At 39.0% G+C, this 21,427-nt stretch overlaps 1 protein-coding gene across 2 annotated transcripts; it reads right to left on the reverse strand.

The window, feature by feature from the left end:
• Positions 1-188: 188 nt before the first annotated feature.
• On the reverse strand, positions 189-18,880 carry RAB4A (RAB4A, member RAS oncogene family). 2 transcript variants are annotated; one of them, XM_059841594.1, is made up of 9 exons: positions 18,738-18,871; positions 12,270-12,382; positions 10,656-10,736; positions 9,375-9,489; positions 8,138-8,200; positions 6,753-6,907; positions 5,383-5,478; positions 3,649-3,809; positions 189-2,379 (listed from the first exon to the last, which is right to left on the reverse strand). In XM_059841594.1, exons 2-8 carry the CDS (start codon positions 12,310-12,312, stop codon positions 3,694-3,696), a joined length of 669 nt encoding a protein of 222 aa, XP_059697577.1. In that variant the 5' UTR covers positions 12,313-12,382; positions 18,738-18,871; the 3' UTR covers positions 189-2,379; positions 3,649-3,693. The 2 variants fall into 2 exon arrangements, with proteins under 2 accessions (XP_059697577.1, XP_059697578.1); XM_059841595.1 differs by lacking the exon at positions 12,270-12,382 and having other exon boundaries at positions 18,738-18,880.
• Between the last annotated feature and the right edge of the window lie 2,547 nt (positions 18,881-21,427).

Here is a 21,427-nt window from a genome sequence, read left to right on the forward strand (position 1 = left end):
AAATGAGGTGTACAGACTAATCATGGCATTGACTTTTTATAGGTCTTAAGGGAACTCATGAGCCATACTGCAATACCTATTTGAATACAAAGAAAGGGTAAGATGAGGCAACTGTGAATCCCATGTGAGTTGCCCAAGTCACGTTATTGACTTCACTTAACAGACAAAGCTTGTACAAGTACACAGGATTTGCTGGAAGAAAATCAAAGAAGATTCTTTATTTGGTGCTAGATACAAGCATTAAATGAAATAGTGTAGGCCAACAGACTCATTAAAAGGCAAGACACAGGCTTTAATAAGACATTTAAATCTCTTAATGGGCTGAACAGCTAAAGCTCCACATCCAATGAAACCTCAGATACAGGTACCTCATGGTGGTATTTCATCTAAGACTCCCACCCATCCTGCTTTGTAAGAATTTTACCCTGAAAATGTACATAGCCTATTTATGACTTACTGCTCAGGTGAGCTAGGTGTGAACTATAATGCTAAAGCTTGAAATATATTCCAGGGCTGGTATTGGCATGATGTTTATTTTTAGAAATAAAAGACTCTCAGAGGAGCAATAGTAAACAATGGAGTTTACACTGCTGAGAGCTATTGCTTCCAACAGTATTTCTCTAAGGAGTTGCAATTTTAGAAAATTTCTTTCTAGAATGTCAGCAAGATATGCAGCATAAAAGGCTGAGATACTACAAAACATGCACATTAACCAGGTTAATGTGTATACTGTGAGAGTATACATTAAAAATGGTAAAAACATGTCCAAACTCATAATGACACTAGTCTTTCCTTCCAGGGAGGAAGGGGACAGCTTTAAGACAGTTACTGAAAGAATAAAACTGATAACTGCTTTTTAAACCAGAGACACTTGACCAAAATGATCATAAGAACCAAGTATAAAAGAGGCTTTGTATGTAAAAGGGACAGAAAGAAGTAGAAGAAAATCCCTGTGAAACCCCTGAAATTTCTATTTATAAGCAACAGTCCTCTGCTCCTTTCAACTGCTACTGTAATAAGGGAAAGAGGTTTTGATCAATAGCCAACAGCGCTTCCACCACTCTAACAATGACAGGAGAACAACCTCCAGCTCTGCTTGTGCTGTATCAGTGCCCAGCTTTAGTCAGTGTGCCAAGAAACCTGATTGGGTTGTGGAATGGCGTGTGGTGAAATAGATCACCCGGTGCCTCATCTTTTCCCAGTGTTCCAGAATTGTTTGGGGTTTTGGAACTAACACCCTCCTCAGCTCTGGGGGATAACACAGCAATTAATAACTGGCTATTTGGACTGGTGGAGGAAACAGCTCCATCCAACCTCCTGCTCCAGAGGAGTCGCTTTTGGTAAGTATTTGCAGTTCTGAAAGCCAAACTGAACTGAGCAAGGATTAAGACAGGTAAGCTTCTTTGGAGTTTTCTGATGTTCTTGAAAATACAGTTATGCTGCTTCAAAAAATACTTCACACTCTTACCAGGAAGAGAATACCATTAGGAATAATTGTTATTGGTTCTGTAACAAATCCAATCCTAAATACAACAATCAGAGGAGTGACACAACAGGAAAGTTTTTGGACCCAACAGCCTTTTTAAACCTAAACCTAAGCTTTTCAAGTACAAAGCATGCTTAATTCCATTTAATTCAGAAACAACCCAAGGTGCATACTTTTCAGATAAGCATCTATTTGAACCAAAAATGTCAGGACAAAGGAAATAAACAGAACTCTAATATCATGAAAGATGGTATAGCTCAGTGTAGCATTCCTGCTCTGCTCTTGTGCTTTAACTTGCCTTTTCCAACTTGACTATCAGGATACAGAAGTATGGGTCGTAACCACACGTTAAGAATTGATCCTGTCAGCAGCTTGTTAGAATGTGGCAAACTGAGTAGGAAAAAATAAACCAACAACCTCTCACTGACAGTTGCCAGTGGTTTTATAATTCAGGTTGTAAATACAAACTATTGTGCAACAAACAAACATAAATGACAAAGTGACATAGCCTACCTCCGTTAAATTTGTTTATATGATAAAAAAATAAAATATTAAACTGCTTATAGTGCAACATTCTAATAGCATACATAAGTATACCATGCTTTGTAGATTTACTGTTACATTATTTACAGTACATTGCAATGCTTTAAACTAGAGGTGAAAGAAAAAAACAGGTAATGGAAAACATTTACATACAGGTATGAGCCTTAATATTGTCCACCAAACTATCCAGTTCACTTTGCAGACTTGTGTGTTGTGCACATTCCTGCCCCCTACCTCAGGACACCTTTCTGTCAGTGGTCTGCTCTGTTTGTAGATAGTGGAAAGATGTTTTTAAAAACTGCATAGCCTTCAAGCTTTTCTGTTTCTTCAAACACCATTTGCAAGGACAGCTATAAAATACATAAGAACTCTATTAATTAACTATATCTGATAAATCTGAAAACTGAGCTCTTAAAATAAGATCAATAAATTTTCATTTCTGTAGGGCCAAACCAAAGCTGAACTTCAAAGCCCTTTTCTAGCAGTCTCTTAGTTGAATAATGGAATTATTTAAGAGGAAAGCAGTTCAAGGATACATTATTTAAAATTCTGGGCTTTAATTGGGAGCTAAGTTCCCAGGACACAGGAAAAAATGAGAATGTAGAATTATGTGCTGCCTTATTTAATGCTCCATAAAGCTTCTGCTGTGTGCACTGCTCAAGCTGATGAATGAATACAGTAAAAGTTATGCAGAAACTATGCCTACAGTACTTATTTGATATCACTGTCCTTGTACTAGAGAAATAATAATTCATTACAGCAGACTAATTACCTACACAGGGAGAAAGGACTGTCCTAAGAGCCACTGCACACTGCAAGGAGTTATGTAAAATCCAGTGACTATTGAGAAGTGTCTTAAGGACAATTGTCTTCTAAACATAAGCAAGACTAACCACGGAGCTATTCTTAGGAGTTTGTGACTTATGTCTCTTCTCCTACAACTGCTAAAGGGAAAAATTCTTTCCTCACCTTCTCTGAACAACATCTTTGGAAGAACTTTAGAACACTGCACACGTTTCCCAGGCTGCAACAGCCCCAGAAGAACTAATTAGATGACAACACTGCTTAAGCAGCAAATAACTACTATTCTCTTGTTTACATTTCTGCTTATAGCAGACAGGAATCAGAATAACTTTAGGCTGCTTTTAGGTAGGGGCAGAAATGTATAATAGTGGAAGTTTGAAATTTAGTGTTATCTTTAATTTTTGAGTCTCAATGTTTAAGCCTCATTTTTAGAAAAGACTTTGTAATAGCTTAGGACAAGATACTGTACCATACATTTTGTGAATGCTTACTTGTTTGTTCCCAATGCAAGAGAACAGTGCATTAGGCAGCTATTAGGTCTATAATGCATTTCAGGAATAGAGAATTTTAACATGTTTTCCCCAGCATTACTCAGATTAAGCTAAGATTTAGAAATACTTCAGTAAGAGCTCTAGTCTTCCCAGCAGATGAAAGAAGAAAACCAACGTATAAAAACACCAATCCATTCCACTGTGCATTATTTCAATAGATTCTCTGTAACTTACAGGCTAATTGTGAAAAAGACTAGCACCCAATACAGCACATTTATGAAACATGCTAATTTGCCCACCACCCCAAGATTGTTGTAGCCTTACCTTCTGTATCTAAAGTAAGTACTTGGGATTTTGTGTTTTGTTTCTCTAACACCCACATTCTTGAGCACTTTGTGCTTGTGCTCTGCGTGGTGATCTCAGCTGTCTTAAGGCAGCATCTCCATACTGAATACCTGAGCCCATTCTTTCTGGATCCAATTCTCCTGATGAGAAACAAAATGGTCACAAGAACATAGATTATGTGCAAATAATACATTCTAAATTAACCATTAACATTAAAAAAAAAGCATAATTATATTCTGATCTATTTATGGAGAGATTATTTCAATTCTATCTGCTTTTAGGCAATTTCAAACCTGAATAATTTTCTCCTCTAATTTAACCATATGCCCTTGATCATGATGACAAAGCAATCTGTCTCAGAGTTAGGCTGCAAACAAGAAATGCATTTGCACTACCTTGAGCAAAAGAAAGGTCTAAAATGTTTTCTGCGAACACAGTTAAAAACTTCCTGCTTTCAGAGGCTCATAGCAAAGAAAATAGTACTGTAGATACCAAGCCAAACAAAAATGGATCAATATGATAGAAAGATGCCAAAAAGAACTTCTCCCCAGGGAAAATGATCAACCTTTCCAGCTTCTGGTATCCACTTCTGCCTACTTCATACCCTCTGTCTTCAGAGCTGTTCTTATGGCTGTATGGTGGTCTGGCCAACAGAGACCTCCATGAGATCCTTATAGTCTCCATTTTTTTGCATGATTCAATGGATGTGTGCTGGCACAAAAAAAGCCAGGAGCAGTTCACAGAAAAGAAGACTTAATTCTGTGGTGGCAGTGCCTCTTTAAAGCGGTCATCAAACTACAGTATTGTGAAAAAGTAGCTATACTTTCTTTTTTCATTTGGGTTTTGGGTTTGTTTAGGTTCTTTTCGTTTGTTTGTTTAAAATGAAAGCTGCTGTTTGGCACTGATTTGATGCAGTAATCAGAAAATTCCTTTGAACGTACAATATCATATTATTTTAATCTAAAATTTTGTGTTTGGCATTGGAAACGTGTAATTAGAATCCAAGACAGACTTTTCGATATGGCCAATACTTAAAACTTTAAAGATAACAAGCAGCTAGAAAAAAGAAAAACTGGAACACAAATTGGCTGTAATGATATCTAGCACACAGGAGCCTGTCTCCAGCAGAAACCTGCCCACTTGTGTTGAGAAGCTTCTGGTATATTTCTAGATCTGCAAAAGTAAAAATTATTTCAACTGAGAGTCAGAGAGGTCACTTCAGAGAAACAGTTGCTAGGAAACAGCCCTGAAATTTTTAGTATTACTGTTCATAATCTCTTGACTGGATTTCCTATTATATATGAGAAGCAGAATTTAGGTTATGACTGCCCTGATATTAGGTTTTTATTCTGGACTACAAAAACGGTCTCATGTCAGGCTTGGTATTTGTAGGGATGCAGCAACCCAAAGAACCTACACTCAGACTTGACTTAAGATAAAGAAGTATAAACCTACACTCAGACTTGATGATAAGGTGAACATCACCCACAATTCACACCACCACCCCTTTTTGGAAATACAGATCTCACTTAGACATCCATTCCTATTAAAGCATACGAGAAGCAGTGAGAAAACAAATAGGTTATTTGACCAAAATGAAATTTTGGGGTTTTTTGGTTTAATTCCACTAGAGGACTTTGAATGATGATATTTCCATGTGCACTTTTATTCATTCTCAGATAAAAGATTTTATAAATATAAAGTTCAATTTACCTGATTCAATTTTATTGAGTATTTTCCTTGCACACTGTACAAAGGCCTCTTCAACATTTTCCCCCGTTAGAGCACTTGTTTCCAAGAACATCAGCTCTGCATTTGACATTAAAAAAAAAAAAAATCCTCAAAACAAGTCTGGAATAGCAGGTATAATAACTCAAAGCATGAAAGCCAGGAACAATAAAAATATTTTTACAGAGATCTACAGTCAAAAAGCATGGTCCAGAAAAACTAACTTTTGATGGCAAAACCACAAAAAACATCCTCTAAAATTTCAGGCACCCTAGAAAGCAGGAATCCAAAGGTAACCCGGGCTGAGCATGCAAAACTGCACTTGAAACCAAACCTGATACAGTTTCCCATTAATGAAGGTTATAAGCAAAAGCATAGCCGGTAACCAGAGTTGGTAGAAAAGACTTTGGTTGATAACAGCAAAACCAAATTTTGCTGATGGGAGGACTGCAGCACAGAAGCTCAGACCAAGACTGGCTTTAGCTGACACAGAATTGCGTCTTTAGAGTAGAAATTCTGAATACTACAGACCAGGTAATAGTCATCTGGATCCATGCCCTACACTGAACTCAGTTTTCAATGAATAAAACTCATTGCTTCAAACTGCAGCACACCTCATACCACTTTGTCTGTTTTCTACAGAGTCTTTAAGATGCTGAAAAATGGGAATTCATGTCCATTTTCTTCTCAGCTATCTGGAGGCAATGCAATACCTGAAGTTGTATTACATTTCCTACAGAATTTATTCCCACATAGAGGGTATTCTTAAAGGAGCAGCTGTGAGTGGAAGAACCATTGCTAATGAGACTTAAGCAGTACATGTAGTTTTCACTGCAGGCACTGCCTCTCTGAGCCTCAGGTGTGGTGGTGTTCACAGGGGTCCTGGGAAGAGATGAGGATCTGACTCCATATTTCAGAAGGCTTGATTTATTATTTTTTTATATATATTATATTAAAACTATACTAAAAGAATAGAAGAAAGGATTTCATCAAAAGGCTTGCAAGCAAAAGAAAAAAATGGAATGATAACAAAATCCTGTGTCTGACCAGAGAGAGACACAGCTGGACTGTGATTGGCCATTAATTAAAAACCACATGAGACCAATCACAGATCCACCTGTTGCATTCCACAGCAGCAGATAATCATTGTTTACATTTTGTTCCTGAGGCCTCTCAGCTTCTCAGGAGAAAAAATCCTAAGGAAAGGATTTTCCATAAAACACGTCTGAGACATTCAGGTACTGACAAAACTCTTTTCTGTAGACAAGGTACAAAGTACAGCCTACCTGCACAAAAATGTAAATTATCTGAAGGATTATGCATCTTTGAATGCTACATGAAGGTTTTGTACTTACCATTTTCCTGTGCAAACCGGGATGCTTCTAAAAAAGTGACTTCACGATCTGCATCAAGATCCTTTTTGTTTCCACACAGTATTATCACAATATTTTGACTTGCTAACATTCTTGCGTCCGTCAACCAATTAGTAAGTGCATTGTAGGTTTCCCGGCTGTGCAGGAAAGGAAATCCTTTATTAGGACACACTCATTTCTCGTGAACAGATCACCGAACCAAAACTCAGACAGCAAATCTGTGTTTGTGGCAAACAAAATGCTGGTAGTCAGGCAAGGCACCTACACATTTCAGTGTGCCAGTAATGAACTGGGAAGAACATCAAATTCCTGAAACTATTAAAAGCTTGAGTTTTTAAAAATCAAAATAAAATTAATCACAATATGTAAATATGCAATAATAAAATAATCACAATTATAAACAGACAATTATAAATTATAAAAATGTGTTAATGTGAAAAGCTAAAATTTTAAACTCTTATCTAGTTTTAACCTTTTGTGCATGACATTTTGGGATAACAGAATGAGATATTGTTTCACTTGGAATTCAACTGATACTTAAATTACCAGTGGGATTGTAACAATTTACGAGGCTTGTGTAGATGTGCTTGTCTGAACTTCCACAGCAGTGTCAGGACCCTCGCTGCAGGCAGCCACCCTGCACACACCACTTGCCATTGTAGCAGTGGTCAGGGAGAAAGCTTTCAAGCAGTGAGACTGACAGATCACTCCAGCTGTCCTTAAGCACAGAACACAGATTTCAAAGCCTGCTGAGAGAACCCTTCACTCACAGAACAACAAGCAACAACCTAGTGAACCACCATAAAAAAACCCAAAACTCTTCTGACAAGTATCAGTCAATGGTGGCAGGAAGAATGTGAACATGTGCAATGGTAAGGAGTTTTATTGGCTGCCTATAATATTAAAACATTGAAAGATGCAGAGATGAACAGAATTTTGGCCTACAGTTAAAGAATGTGTAGGCAGAGCTAGATTCTCCAGAGGATGACCTTCTATCCCAGCACACTGATCACCAGTTTCCACAACAAAGGGTGCACCACCTTGGTTACGGGTGGCTGAAGTCCACTCTTGTTTCTGTGGCAAGGCTTGCTGAGCCAGTGGCTGCATGTATTCCACCATCATTAGATCAGCAACTGGGGGGGCCAATCCCCACAAATCTGTGTAACCCTTTAGGATTGTTCACATCTGACATTCACAACATCTCATGTAAGTAAGCTTAAATATGCACTGAAACAGAAGTACCTCTTACACTTACTTTCTTTTCTTCCTGCCCAATCTTGATTAGAGCATTAGGTACTTGGGGAGGAGTCATTGTGCATTAATTGGATCTGGCAGTCTATGAGCAAAGGAGATGCTGGCTTTCTTACCTGGTTATATCATAGACAAGCAAAGCACCTGCAGCCCCTCTGTAGTAACTCCTTGTTACAGACCTGAAATAGCATCACAAATACACACTTCTGTGGTGTCTTCACTGTTTAAAATCTGGGTTAACATAACACAATCTGTATTATGAAATAGAATTCTTATTTACATATTTAAAACAAAACATGTTTTTAGACAATGTAATCAGCTGTGCAGCAGCAGACTAATTACAACCAGATTTTGATGAAGCACTGATTAAATATAGCTGTATGAGGATTCTCAGAGTCCGTTATGATCCATGTGGTGCTGAAGGTATAAAAATCATCATAATACATGACCAGATAGAGAACTGGAGGCTGCTATCTGGCCAACACACTGAAGAGACCTCGTTAATGAAGACTATATATCACAGCCCAGCTTTATTTAGTCAGAACTATATCCAAAGGACTTGTCTGATAGAAGACATTTACCTGGATTGCTGCCCAAAACTCAGACTTCTACCATCATTCTCACCTTTGTTAACCAAGCCCTCTCCCAAAAGAAACAGACCTCAGACACACACTCCATCCTCCCAAAATATATTAAAAAAAAATCGATGTCCTATTTGATGGTGAATGTACCCAGGAATCCATTAGATTTTTACTGAGTTTTATCTATGTCTCAGGTGTAGAACACTTAAAATACAGCATTAAAAGTACACTGATTGTTATAAGTTGACAAATCGATTGCTTTTTCTCTAAGAAACTTAAGATATCTCAGTCTTTCTAGAAATGTATTTACCCCAATGAATTTGACTGATCTTTTTTTCTTCTTTAATAAAACTGTATATAATTATACTGTGCAATTGCTTTCATACAGATTTTGAACAGCTTACAGCTTCTTGACATTTATTTATTCCAACCAATAGAAGGTCTCCTGTACATAAAGTGCATACTCTGAGTTAAAATAGTTAATTATGAATTTGGCTGGTGAGCAAGATTTTAGGCACCTATTTCACTCATATACCTTAACAGAAAATACCCAGTGAAAGAAAGGGCAGAAACTCAGATCCTGCAAGGCAGCATTGCTCTACCAAAATCCATGGATCTGTGTCACTGTGTCCAGGTGAGAAGGTGAATATGAAAGCAGACAAACAATTCCACTGACCAAAAAGCTTTACCTGCTTACAAGCAGAGATAAATAATATCCACCACTCACAGCAGCAATTGTACCAACACTTAATAAAATGGCTGAAAAGCATACCTGAACCGCTCTTGTCCTGCTGTATCCCATATCTGCAATTTGACATATTTACCACCAACATTTATGATCTTTGAACCAAATTCCACTCCTATAGTATGATTTGAGTCATCTTTGACTACAAAAAAAGAAAGAAAACAAAACTTATTTGAAGAATATTTAGAATGAATAGTTTTTACAAAAAACAATTTAGATATTATCAAAACCTCCTCAGTGCTCAAATTACAAACTTCCTGAACCACCAAATTCAGTACAGCTCATAAGCTCACTGCCACCACACAGAAATGAATGTTCTTACAATTTTTGACAGTTTAGTCAAGCCAAAATTAGTACTAGAAAGGCCTGCTTTAAATAATTTCCAGTTCACTTTAATAGGTAGCAAGATACTTTTTGTACACTTTTTTCCAACTGTGTTTTCTAATACTTTGATGCCATTTATAATTACAATTAATGAGAATGCACACAATCTTGACCATGAATATACATGAGCCAGTTCTTCTTTAATGCACAAAGTTAAGATACTTGCTCTATGTATGCTCTTGATATCCCAGAATCTCAGCAATTTACAGCTGCCCTTACTAGAAGCAAGGGCTTGTTTCAAGTTCACTCAGAATCAAGCCATGTTCCTTAGTGCTTATTACCCTCAAGTATTTCTCAAGAGATAAGGTGTATTATTGGTTGTTTGAAAAAGACAACAGTCACCTTAGATTTACAAAGGTTTCTAAATACATATTATTTTTGTTTAATCTTGATACCAAATGTACAATCCAACAGAAATTTTTCTTTTATGTTATCTGTTCATCTCTGAATAACATTCACAATTGAATCTCAATCAGGATTTATCATAGACCATAGTCCTTAACAAAGAAAACAGAGTTACTATTTATTTCAAAAGATGCTACAGGCTTTCTAAATCTACTTAAGCAATTCAGCTTTTCTTTCATTATTTTTTCTAAAAGATACAAGTCTCTACTATATATCCAGGGAATCTTGCAGCTGCAAATTATACCTCTCACAGAAAGTAAGTCTGTATTTTCACCAACACCTTGTTATATTTATTTAACAGAGAGTAATGCTCCATATTAGGCTTTAGATTAAAGACAAACAGTGAGTAATATGAATTTACAGCACAGTTCAGAACATAATTCTTTACTAAAATCCTCACCTACACAAATAAGGGAATTAGGGGAGCTTCCCTACCAATGACAGCTACTCAGGTAGGCAGAGCCTTAACCTCTGGTACAAGGCAGTGGAGAACTCTTACTGTCCTTCATATGTACTTACATTTCTTTTCAATAAACTGGTGTAGCAAACAGGATTTTCCAGTTCCAGCGTTTCCTATCACCAAGAACTTAAACAGGAAATCTGAATATTGAAAGGAAAAAAAAATTGCTAAATTTTAGTATGGACTCACATTTTTGTTACAAGACCCAACCCACAAGCCAGCTATTCTCTTGTAGCTGTTATTTCAAAGAGAAGGGAATAGATGACAAAATTAGCAAAATAGCAATAAATCTGAAGAATTATCCAGTGTCTGCAATAGTGATGTTACACAGCAAGAACTAAGAATTCTTCTTTCTGGAGAGGCAAGAAAGACAAAACGAAGCAGAAATAGCTGAATCTGAGTTCAATTAAAATAGGCTCAACCACAGATAAATGGCTAGCTTGTATTCCAGGAATGTGTTTTAAGAGCATGTAAGGTATTAACTATCATCAACACAAATATATAATGATATAATTTCTCAAAATTTAAAACTCCAGAGAGGGGTGGTTGTGGTTGTTTGGTTTTTTTTTTTTTTTTTGGCGGGGGGGGTGGGGGGGCTGGTGGGGGTGGTTTTCTTTTGTTATTAATTTACCTTAATTTGAAATTCTCCATTAACAGTTTAATACTCATACTTTGTTTTTAATCCCCGTACAGCTGGGACAACCACAGTATTTCTGTGCAAAATTTAGAGGGAAGAAATAATTTTTACTCTGGGATGCCTAGTTTCACATTTCTTCCCCATATTAAATTAATATACGTGTCTTTCTGTTACCTATTTATGAGCCATTTATGTCAATGTTCATTGGTAATACACATGTTCAAGATTTATGGCCCACTTCTATTGTTTCAACAGTTACATAAAATGCTTTAATGCTACCACCACAAATCTGCTTTCAGTTTTGCTAAAGATTGAAGAAAGCTTCCCTGTCTTACAGCTCTCAAAAATGATAAACTGATTAGAAAGCTTACAACTGCTTCCCCTAATATACTGCCACCAAGGCAACCTTTACAACTCATGCAAGATTCCCTATTTATTTTTCTACTAGCAGCAGAATTTTTACTCTTTATTGCACTGTTTCTCTAAGAAAAGAGAATGCAAGGAAAATTACTTCGTTTGGAATAGCAACAAAAATAAAAGCATTAATTTTGTTAAGAGTGGTCAAAGCTGTCAAGTGGGCTACATGGGTACTGGCCCAGGGGATGGCCGAATAAAAAGAAAAATAATGCTAAGTAAGTCAAAGAACTGATACAATCCTCTACCAGCACCTCATTTGAGTACTTAGTTTCAAAAACTGAATTTAAGATGCACACAGATCTATGTGCTCATTCCATTTAATGAAGGAATTACTTTTTATGGCATATCAAATGGAATTACTTGTTATGGTATATCAAACACTCCCTAGCAATTGGTAAAAGGAACAAACAAGTTTCTCAAAGGGTAAGAAGATTCCCACTGTTAAAAAGACAGGGCTGTGAGTCCTGGAAATGTCTACTGTTCTTTGTCTTCACCCGTCTTCTGGTTCTTATTCATATCTAAAATCAAGTAATGTTTTACTAAGGATTTTTGATTTTCTACATTTTGTCCCTCTTGTTTGAAATGCTGTAACAGGCTCAGAATAGATTCTGAATTTTACCCTTCTCAGAAGATGGCTGTATCTTGCTCACAAATATGACCATTTACATGCTCAAGACTTTCTGTTCCAAAATCCTTTCATTTGTCACGCCCCCACCCAGCTGCTCATGCTTTCTGGATTAAAAAAAAAAAAAAAAAGTTACAAAAAGGATTTTCCTTCAGGTTGTGAAAGTTTTATTAACTCCTCTAAAGAAGGGCCCTTCATGTCATCTCAACTGCAAAACACACTGAAGCTGAGAAGCCTTCACTCTATCAAGTCTTCACTGTTAGCATGAAATGTAGGTATCATAAATAGCCCAATGTGTTAGGTTAAGAAAAAATGCATCACAACGAAAGCCAAGTTTCAATTTTTATGGATCAAATATCACTGGTTAGCTGCCTTTTACACCATTTTGTATATTTAAACTACTCTGTGTGTATGAGTATAATCTCACTGGTTTTATCACTTTCAGAGTACCTCAAAATGCCAGATATTCTGAGACACTGACATTTAAAATAATCTGTTTCTGATTCTGTCATTTTTCCAAACATAAATCTGAAATCCAATTAAAACTGGTTCTACTTTGTATCTGGTGAATGCTGTTTGTCAGATTTTCTCCTTAAAAACAATTATAAAATTTCTGTTTACCTTCCTTTTTCTCTGACAGGAACCTCATGTTATTGACAGTAGTACAACAGTTACTGCAAACCTAAACCAGGGAAAGACTGAAACCAAAACTCTATTTCCCCATTAATTTGCACCATAACTGCAAGCACTGGTTGTCAGATGTGGCTCAGGAAGGCGTATTTGTGCAACTCACAAACCCACACTGAGCAGCAAATCCAACACACTGCTCCCTTCTGCACAGACAGGCTGCAGGCCACTCAGGCCTTGGGACAGCCATGTCGCTGCCAGGCACTGATCTGGAGGAGCATCAGAACAGCAGTGTATTTTCCCCTGAGGTGTTTTAAATTTTGCTCTGAAAGCAACAGTGCTATTTGGGGATTTTATATTAATGCCTTTAAATTGATAATATCTTTTAGTAGCACTTCATAATAGACTCCTAATTTCTATGCAGATTCTACTGTGCCAGATAAATTTAAAAGAGACTCTCACCTACAAATAAATCACTTAGATGCCAGTTCAATGCCTGCTTACTTAGTAGACAATAAATAAATTTCAATCTGACAAAATAGCAAAAGGGCTTTTTAAGATGAAACTTGAAACTAGTCACAGTTCACTTTTTCCATGGGATGAAAATAAGAGAAATGTGTTTTATTCCACCAAACTAAGAGAAATGTGTTTTAGTCCACTTCATAAAATGAAAATGTCAGCCTTCTGACAAAAATTTAAAACCTTTCTGCACCAAAGGCAGCAATGTTTCCAAACACATGTAGTCTTAAAGACACTGTTACCTTCACAAATATAACCATGCTTTTATAATTTTAAACTCCAATTTTATGTAATTATTCAAACTAACAAAATGCTTTTAGACTTATGTTACCAGTTTATCCATGAGCACTGGATAACATGGTTCAGGAAATATGGAATACTCTGCACATTTAATCAACTGCAAAGAAGGACAAGAAAAAGGCTTTGCCAATACCAAATGTTAAAAATACCAAGATTTAACAAACTTTTAAGTTCACAGCCCAGCCTATTAACAGATAAGGTAATATCAGGTAAGAACAGGGAGAACATTTTTCATCTTGTTATTCTGCAACTTCTTTCTTATAATGTCATTCTGTATGACAACTGGTACCACATCAACTATATTTTTATTACTTATTTTAGCACATGATTTAGGATATTAAATGTTTTCTGTTTAAGCTGTACATATGTATGTAAAATTTAGCAGTTTGGAAGCACAGAAATCAAATGAGATTGGGCAGACAGCTTCTTTTAGACCATCACTGTGGACTCAAACTTTATATATTCATTCTTGGCAATTTCAGCAAATGCAATTCACATTCTAGTGTTTGCACGACTGCTTAATTGCTCTAGTTTTTCTTTTTGTTTTCCTTTTTGGTGTCCTCTTCCCAGAAGAGTTAGTTCACTTCATTTCATAGCTATTTTTTTATCTCCTTTTTTTTTCCCTATTGACAAAGCAGCTCAGAGCTCCAGCATTCCAGTCAGCTGCCAACGCTGTCACCCTAGAGAAACTTTTCTTTTGAATTCTGTTGTTCCTCCTTCATAGAAAAGCTGAAAAGCAACATCATTCAGATGTTACAATGCTTGCTGCCATGCTGGCTACTGGAAAGGTCTAGAAAAGTTAAAGCACTTTAATAAAGTGCTAGAAAATAATATAATAATAAAGGTCTAGAAAAGTTAAAGCCTTTAAATAAGATCGTCTTTATACAGAAGGGATTTAGGATCAAAACTAAACTCTGTGCTAAAGGGAAGAAAGGTTACAAAACATGCACTACAGAAATCATAGGGAGATGAAACGCAGCATAGCATGGCTGTTTAAGGAAATAAGGCATTATAAAGAATCAGCTTACTCCCCTCTGAGAGCTACATGCATCATCTGATCCCAAACAGGGTAGGGGGTGCAGGAAATAAAACATTTTCTAGCACAGGCAAAAAGGAATAAAACTGTGGCTTCACCCTAAAGATCCACCAGCAGCACAAGCTGTTAAACTACATAAATGACATAATATCTTTTGTGTTTGTTTTTTTCTTTCGGGGGTGGTGGTGCAGTGTGAGCTGAGGGGAAAGGAGAAGAGAGACAATTGTGGGCTTTGACTCAAGCACCAGCAAAAACAGATGGTTGATGTGGCAACCACCCCCAGACATCCAACCTCCTCCTTTGACTGAAGTCTGCTCCAGCAGAAGAAATAGTCAAACTGCTTCTGAGATACTGTAGCTTAGTCCTCAAAATGCAATGAGAATTAAATTATTTCCTTCACATTGCTAATACAGTAGGGTAGGGGGGAGTCCAATATTATATTCCCAATCTCAGTTTGAGATCCTCCCAGCTCTTTGCTATAGAGTAGAATTTAAATCACTCATGCTGACCCTTTGGAAACTCTCTCATTCGTGGCATAGGGCAGGAGGAAAGAGTGATCTGATGTATTCCTATTGGCACATGCTGCCTCTAAATGAAAGGAGGAGCTATTGCCACTGCTTACTCCTTTCTCTAGGAGAAAGTTAACAAGATAAACAGGTAGAACAGATCAACCTGGCTCTATTCCAATCTGCAAAAAGAATGCTTCAGAGTGGGAAGTTCTGCTTTCTTACAAGTGAAAGAGCTATGCTCTCTGAGGAATAAAATCAGATTTGAAACAAACTGAAGACCAGGGTGATACATGCAAATACCATCAGGTAAACGGCATGGGGCGGGATGGCGAGAAAAGGATGAATCAAATTATCCAGACCAAGCAAAATTATTTTCAAATGGATGGAAAGACTATACACTCTCTGCCAACGACAGAGATTGGTAAACTTATATGAACAGATTGGGATTTGTAGATTTGTAGATGCTGGTGGAAAAAACACAAGGAACTAAGGAGTGAAGAGATTTGACTTGAGTCTTACACATTTACTTATTCAATGCTAGAACAACTTCCATCCTTCTACCATTTGAAATCCAAAGGTTGCTTTGCATTTATTTATTAAGAATAAGCAACTTTCTGTCAGGCTGTCTTTACCACCAAAACATGTATATTTTGCACTGGGAAGTGAGCTAAAACATGCATGTGTTGTTATATGGCAATTATCTACAGAAAGGCCATCACATCTCAGAAAACTTGAGTTTAAAGTTTTCCTATGAATAAGAGATCTGTTTCCAATGTTAAATATCAAACTTCTAAAAGAATGACCCTTTTCTCCCAGGGAAGCAGCAGGAAAATATTCTTTCTACATCCAGTCTCAAAATTCATGGAGTTATCTTCTATTCATGTTTGGTTTGGTTTTGGCACTTTGTATGGGAATAAAATGAACACATAAGAATTGAATAGATACTGAATTGAGCACATAAATAATTGAACAGATAAGAAAGCTAAGAACAGAAGATACACAACTGATGTAATAGATCTGCAGGAGTGAAAATTTGAATTGTAAGCAAAATTTAGTGTCAAGACTGAGAAACTGCAGAACTTTGTTTGAAAAGAAGGAAGATACAAGAATCTCAGTAATTGACAGAATGAGTTGTGAAAAGTGAGTGAACAGAAAACCTTCAAAGAAGACAGAATTTGACATGGAGGAAGAAACTAAGGGAGGAAAAAACCCAGGAGACATGAAATTAACAGCGGTGGTCCATGGAAAGGCTCTTTACTCCCTATGGATTGAGAAAAATATAGAAAAAAATAACCCCCCTTTCAACAGAAAGAGAAGTTGAAACCTCACAGCAAAACTAAAGTCATTTAAAAGACAGACAGCAAAATGACATTGGGAAGAAAAACAGCAACCCAACCACCAACCAGTTTTCTGAGCCTATCTGTATGGGATAAAAAGCTTGAGGTTACATAATTAGAACGGGTCATAATTCAGGTGACAAGAAAAATCTAATTCATGACTAAGGATTTACAAGCTACAGGGATTCCAGGAGGGGGATACAGTGACCCCTAGTCTCAGTCACCAGGAGGAAACTGACCTAATACTTCTCCCATCCTCCATGGCCATTGTAACAGCTGGTCAGCAACAAACCACTCTTTGTTAGGACAGTGAGCACATTAAATTCAGAGAGATCATCAAGCACAGAAGATCCATAATTTAATCACATGGTACTGCTAACTTTGATTTGTCAATGGGGCTGCTACATATGTGGACAGGACACTGCAAAATTACTTACTGATTACTGTTATGGTCAGAGATTGTAGAGCCATTGTATAGCCAAACATTATGCTATAACTTAGCTTTTCTTCTTCTGTGTTCTCTACAACTTGACACTCTCAAGCCTTCCAGCTCTGAATTTTTTGTAGCCTGTGAGTGCACAGGACTTACACAGAAACTCCAAAAGGTAATATATCAAACAAGAATTAAACAAATAACAGGAACAAAGCTTCCATTTCAAGGGCTTGTTTTCTCAGATACCAAAATAATATTAAAGTATGAACAGCTTCAGCAGGCTTACTAACCCTATTCTGCATCACCAGAAAAATGTAAAAAATGTTTCAATGTTCTGGTTTAAGACACCAATCATCTGTGTGGCTTACCTAGCATTATTACAGCATGAAAGAAGGAGCACCACTGAAATGCTGTCATCTCTGGTTTTCTACCAACTCTTTTGCTCAGAGACCACCATAAGCATGGCCAACGTGTTCTAGATCACAGGAGTACAGAGCATGAAGAACTTGTTTAAACTCAAATCTAGGGGGACAAAGCACTGCCCTCTGGTTTCTACATATAACTTTTACATGTTTCTAGAACAGGTGGACAAAAGAAGCAGGGTTGGAGTATCCTAGTGTTGGCACTTCAAGGGCTGCCCCTCTTTCGGGACACTCTTGCCTCTTTTTGCCCCTTAGTTGTGTGCATTTGCTGTACACCAAAGCACTGACCAGTAGGACAGAACATCAAGCACTGATGACTACAGCATTGAAAATAAAATTACTTACACAGTAGAAACAATCAGGTCACTTGGCCTACTCCTGATGGACACCCCAACTTCCAAAACAGTTTCCAGAGTTGTTGTGTCCAATTCTGCTTTGATTATTCAATTATTCCCTATTCAATTCTGATCCTATTCTCGTGGACTAGGAATATGAAACTACTACATGGCTTTAGAAAATATTTATATGTACAACAGCATCTTTATCCTGGAAAACATCATAGAACTGTATGGTATGGAAAGGGTAGAAAAGAAATCTGTTCAAAGCAGAGATTCAAGTAAAATTATTTAAAAAATAAGTTAATACTATTCAGTTGCTTTCATCTCCTCCACCTAGCCAGCAATACCAGCTCTGCTTGCCTCTTTGACTCCTCACTTCTCTTAGATGCTTCCCAGCGACGCACTGGACACACCCTGTCAGCGCCTGCACTCCGACTTACTCCATCGGATGTTTTCCAACGAGCAGCAGTCAGATACCCATTCCAACACAGGGACATACGAACATACCCACTGATCTTTTTCCCTCCAACACACTCTCACAATCAACTCTTTCTGACGCCTGCACGTTTAAGACAACAGGACCGAATCCTTAACTTGACAGCAGAAGCACCCGCCGTCTCCAAGTAAAGGCAGGGGCAGCTTTTCCCAGCGGACACTCACTGCAAGTTTCCTGCTGGACTCCCCGGACCGCAACAAGCAGCGCCCAAGCCGCTCCCTGAAGGAATACTCGAAACGCTCCTGCCGGGCAGCCACGGGCGGGGCAGGCGCTGGGGGCTCAGGGCAGCGGCGGGCTGAGGGACCCGCCCGACCCCGGGGAGCCCTCACGTCACACCGGCTCCTTCCCCGCTCCTCAGGGGGCACTGCCCGGCCCCGGGCCCGCTACCCCAGTGGGGAGGAGGGAGACGGAGAGAGGGAACCCCTCACCCCGCCCCGGATCCTACCGTAGGTCTCGGACATGGCACTCTGCGACATCCCGGGAGGGGTGACCCCCGCCGCCGCTGCTCGCTGCCCGCCCCGCCCGGGGTCGGCGCTGCCGGCGGAGGGAACCGAACAGGCCCCGCCGCCCGGGCCCGGCTCGGCTCAGCCCCGCCCCACCCCGCCCCGCCCGCGCCGCTGCCGCCGCCGCCGCCGCCGCGCAGGCGCGCCCGGGCCCCGCCTCCCCGCGCAGGCGCGGCAGCTGGCGGCCGCGGCCCCGCCCCCAAACACGGCGCACGTGCCCGGGCTGCTCCCGCTCGCCTCCCTGCCGGGAAGGCGGCATCTGGAATGCCCTCCCTCAGCGCCGTGGGGATGGCGGCCCGGCGCGGGCTCCTCACCCGTGCGCGGCACCGAGTCGCACACCGAGGCGCTGCTCCCACCGTTCTCCACCTTTTATTCCAGCTGGCGCCGAGCAGGTAGCCGGGCGGTGGCTCGCGAGAGGCTGGCTCCCCGATCGCCGCAACGTTGCGCTATTTATACATTTTAACAAACAAAGGCGCCAGCGTTCCTTGGTTACAAGTTACATAGCTTTTCTTTTAATTAGCTCTCAAACCCTTATTTGCTCGGCATTCCTCTCCTTTCTCACGGTAATTATTCCTCAGGCGCAGTTCTGCTCTCCTTCCGAGCCTGGGGTCGTTTTTGGGCAGGCGGTCAGTGAGTCGGCGGTCGTGATCTCCCACTGCCGGAATTGCCTTTCCCCCAGGTTCTGCTCAGTCCTGACTTCACTGCTGGTGGCTGGCGTGCAGACAGCCCATTCATCCTGGGATTGTCTTCCCTTTTCCTCTTAACGAAAGATTGGCCGAGCATACATCGTTCACAGTGCAATTGCTAATCGTAACTGCGCAGCTATAGCTACTGATAACAACAACAAAAAGTTGAGAAGTTTGGTTCAAATCTTCAGGGGCTCGATACCAGCAGTCCCTGGCCTGTATTACTCTTTCCTGGATGTCTTCACTCCCCTGCCAGCCCTGGTTAGTCTGGCAGCAAAAGGCAGCAAATCTCCCACCACAACAGCCTTTCCATCGATGACATTCCTAAATGATACTTTCTGTGTATCCTCCACATTTTCCTTCCTTCCGGTCCTTAAAAAAATTCCACTTCTCTTATTTCTGGCTTTTTAAAAAATCTTCTTGCTCACAGCTTCCTATCCTTTCCACTTCTCCTTCATCTCCCAAGCTGTAGGAAAAACTGCCTCTGCCTGTCCCAGCCACCTCCTTGCCAAGTCCTTAGCTGGCCAGAGGTCAGCTTTGAAGTTCCTGCCTCTAAATCAGTGGAACAACATGTGCTGAGCCAGCACCAAGAAACCCTCAGAGAATCTGTTGATTGTTCTTCTTGTTGTGGGTACATACAGACAAAGAAACTCACCACAGTTTTCAAAGAACCAACTCCTTAATGAGTTCATACTATTATCAGTAATTGAAGGTTGTATTAACAGGTCCCCATAGTCAGCACAGTCCTGGTGCACAGAGGATATTGAGGGCTAAGATGTCATATGTGAACTTTTCTCTGGGGCATATGCTCTCCAAAATGCCGTGGAAAGCTGAAGAGCCTTCACTTGAGCTGCACAGACCCCAGTATGTCACAGATGTGAGCTTTGTGACTGAAAGCTGTCCCCCAAAATGGTACATTCTGAGGCTCAGGTTGGGCTTTAAAGAAGTTTGGTCTAATATCACCAAATCCCTGATAGATGTTGGTTATTTTTGCTCAGCCTCCCTGTCTCCACCCCCAGAAAACAAACCCAGCGAATCTAAAAATCCTCCATGAAACCCAAAAACCAAACCGAATGTCTTTACAAAAAAAAAAAAAAAAATCCCCAAAGATACTGAAGTAAACAGATTTTACTAGATTACCAAAAATATCTCCTGTTATATCCATGTTATATGCTAGAACAAGGAGATTTAGATCTCTTGCACTGTATAAACTTTAGGTTAAGGGGTAAATTAGTCTTGTTTTTTTTTTATTCTGTGTATCTTGCAAGGCAACTTTGTTTTATGGAGTTTATATTTGATAAATGTGTCATTGTGTTAATACCACATTCCTTTGCTTCCATTCACTCCAGATAAGTTTACATGTGCCTATCAATAAAATACATCGAAATTGTAAAGGTTTCCATAAAAGCTATTAATTTAATGTTGAAAAAGAAGAGATTGGGAGAATGTTAAAGCAAAGACAGGAGAATGTGAGAGATGAATACATCTTTGGTGTTTTAGAAATTTTGCCTCGAAGAATAAATTAGAACAAATAGTAAAAATCACAAATAATAAAGACTGCCCTAGGCTAGAAAATATATAGCTGATACCTCAGTAATTTGAGAATGTTGGGTCTGTATGTTGATAAAACCATTCTTTCTGAGTAGTAAACAATAAGTAGCTGGAGTTGGCCTTGTCAGTGTCTATCTTAAGTACAAAGGTGAAAAACAACTCCAAAGCCAAATGTTTAATTCACACAATTTCTGTTGATTACATCTGCTGGAAAAATTTGGCTTATGTAAAAATAGGTCTATTATGTCAAATTGGATCCGCACATCACATACTTCCTCAAATTACTTTCACCACAATTATTGTGCCTAAAACTGGTTGTGGTTGTAAAATTGCTGCTCAGGACGTCATGTTAAGGTTTCCCTAAAAGTCCTAATCTCATTTTTTACTAGTTTTTA

This window comes from Haemorhous mexicanus, chromosome 3, assembly GCF_027477595.1.
Source record: "Haemorhous mexicanus isolate bHaeMex1 chromosome 3, bHaeMex1.pri, whole genome shotgun sequence".
Lineage (NCBI taxonomy): Eukaryota > Metazoa > Chordata > Aves > Passeriformes > Fringillidae > Haemorhous > Haemorhous mexicanus.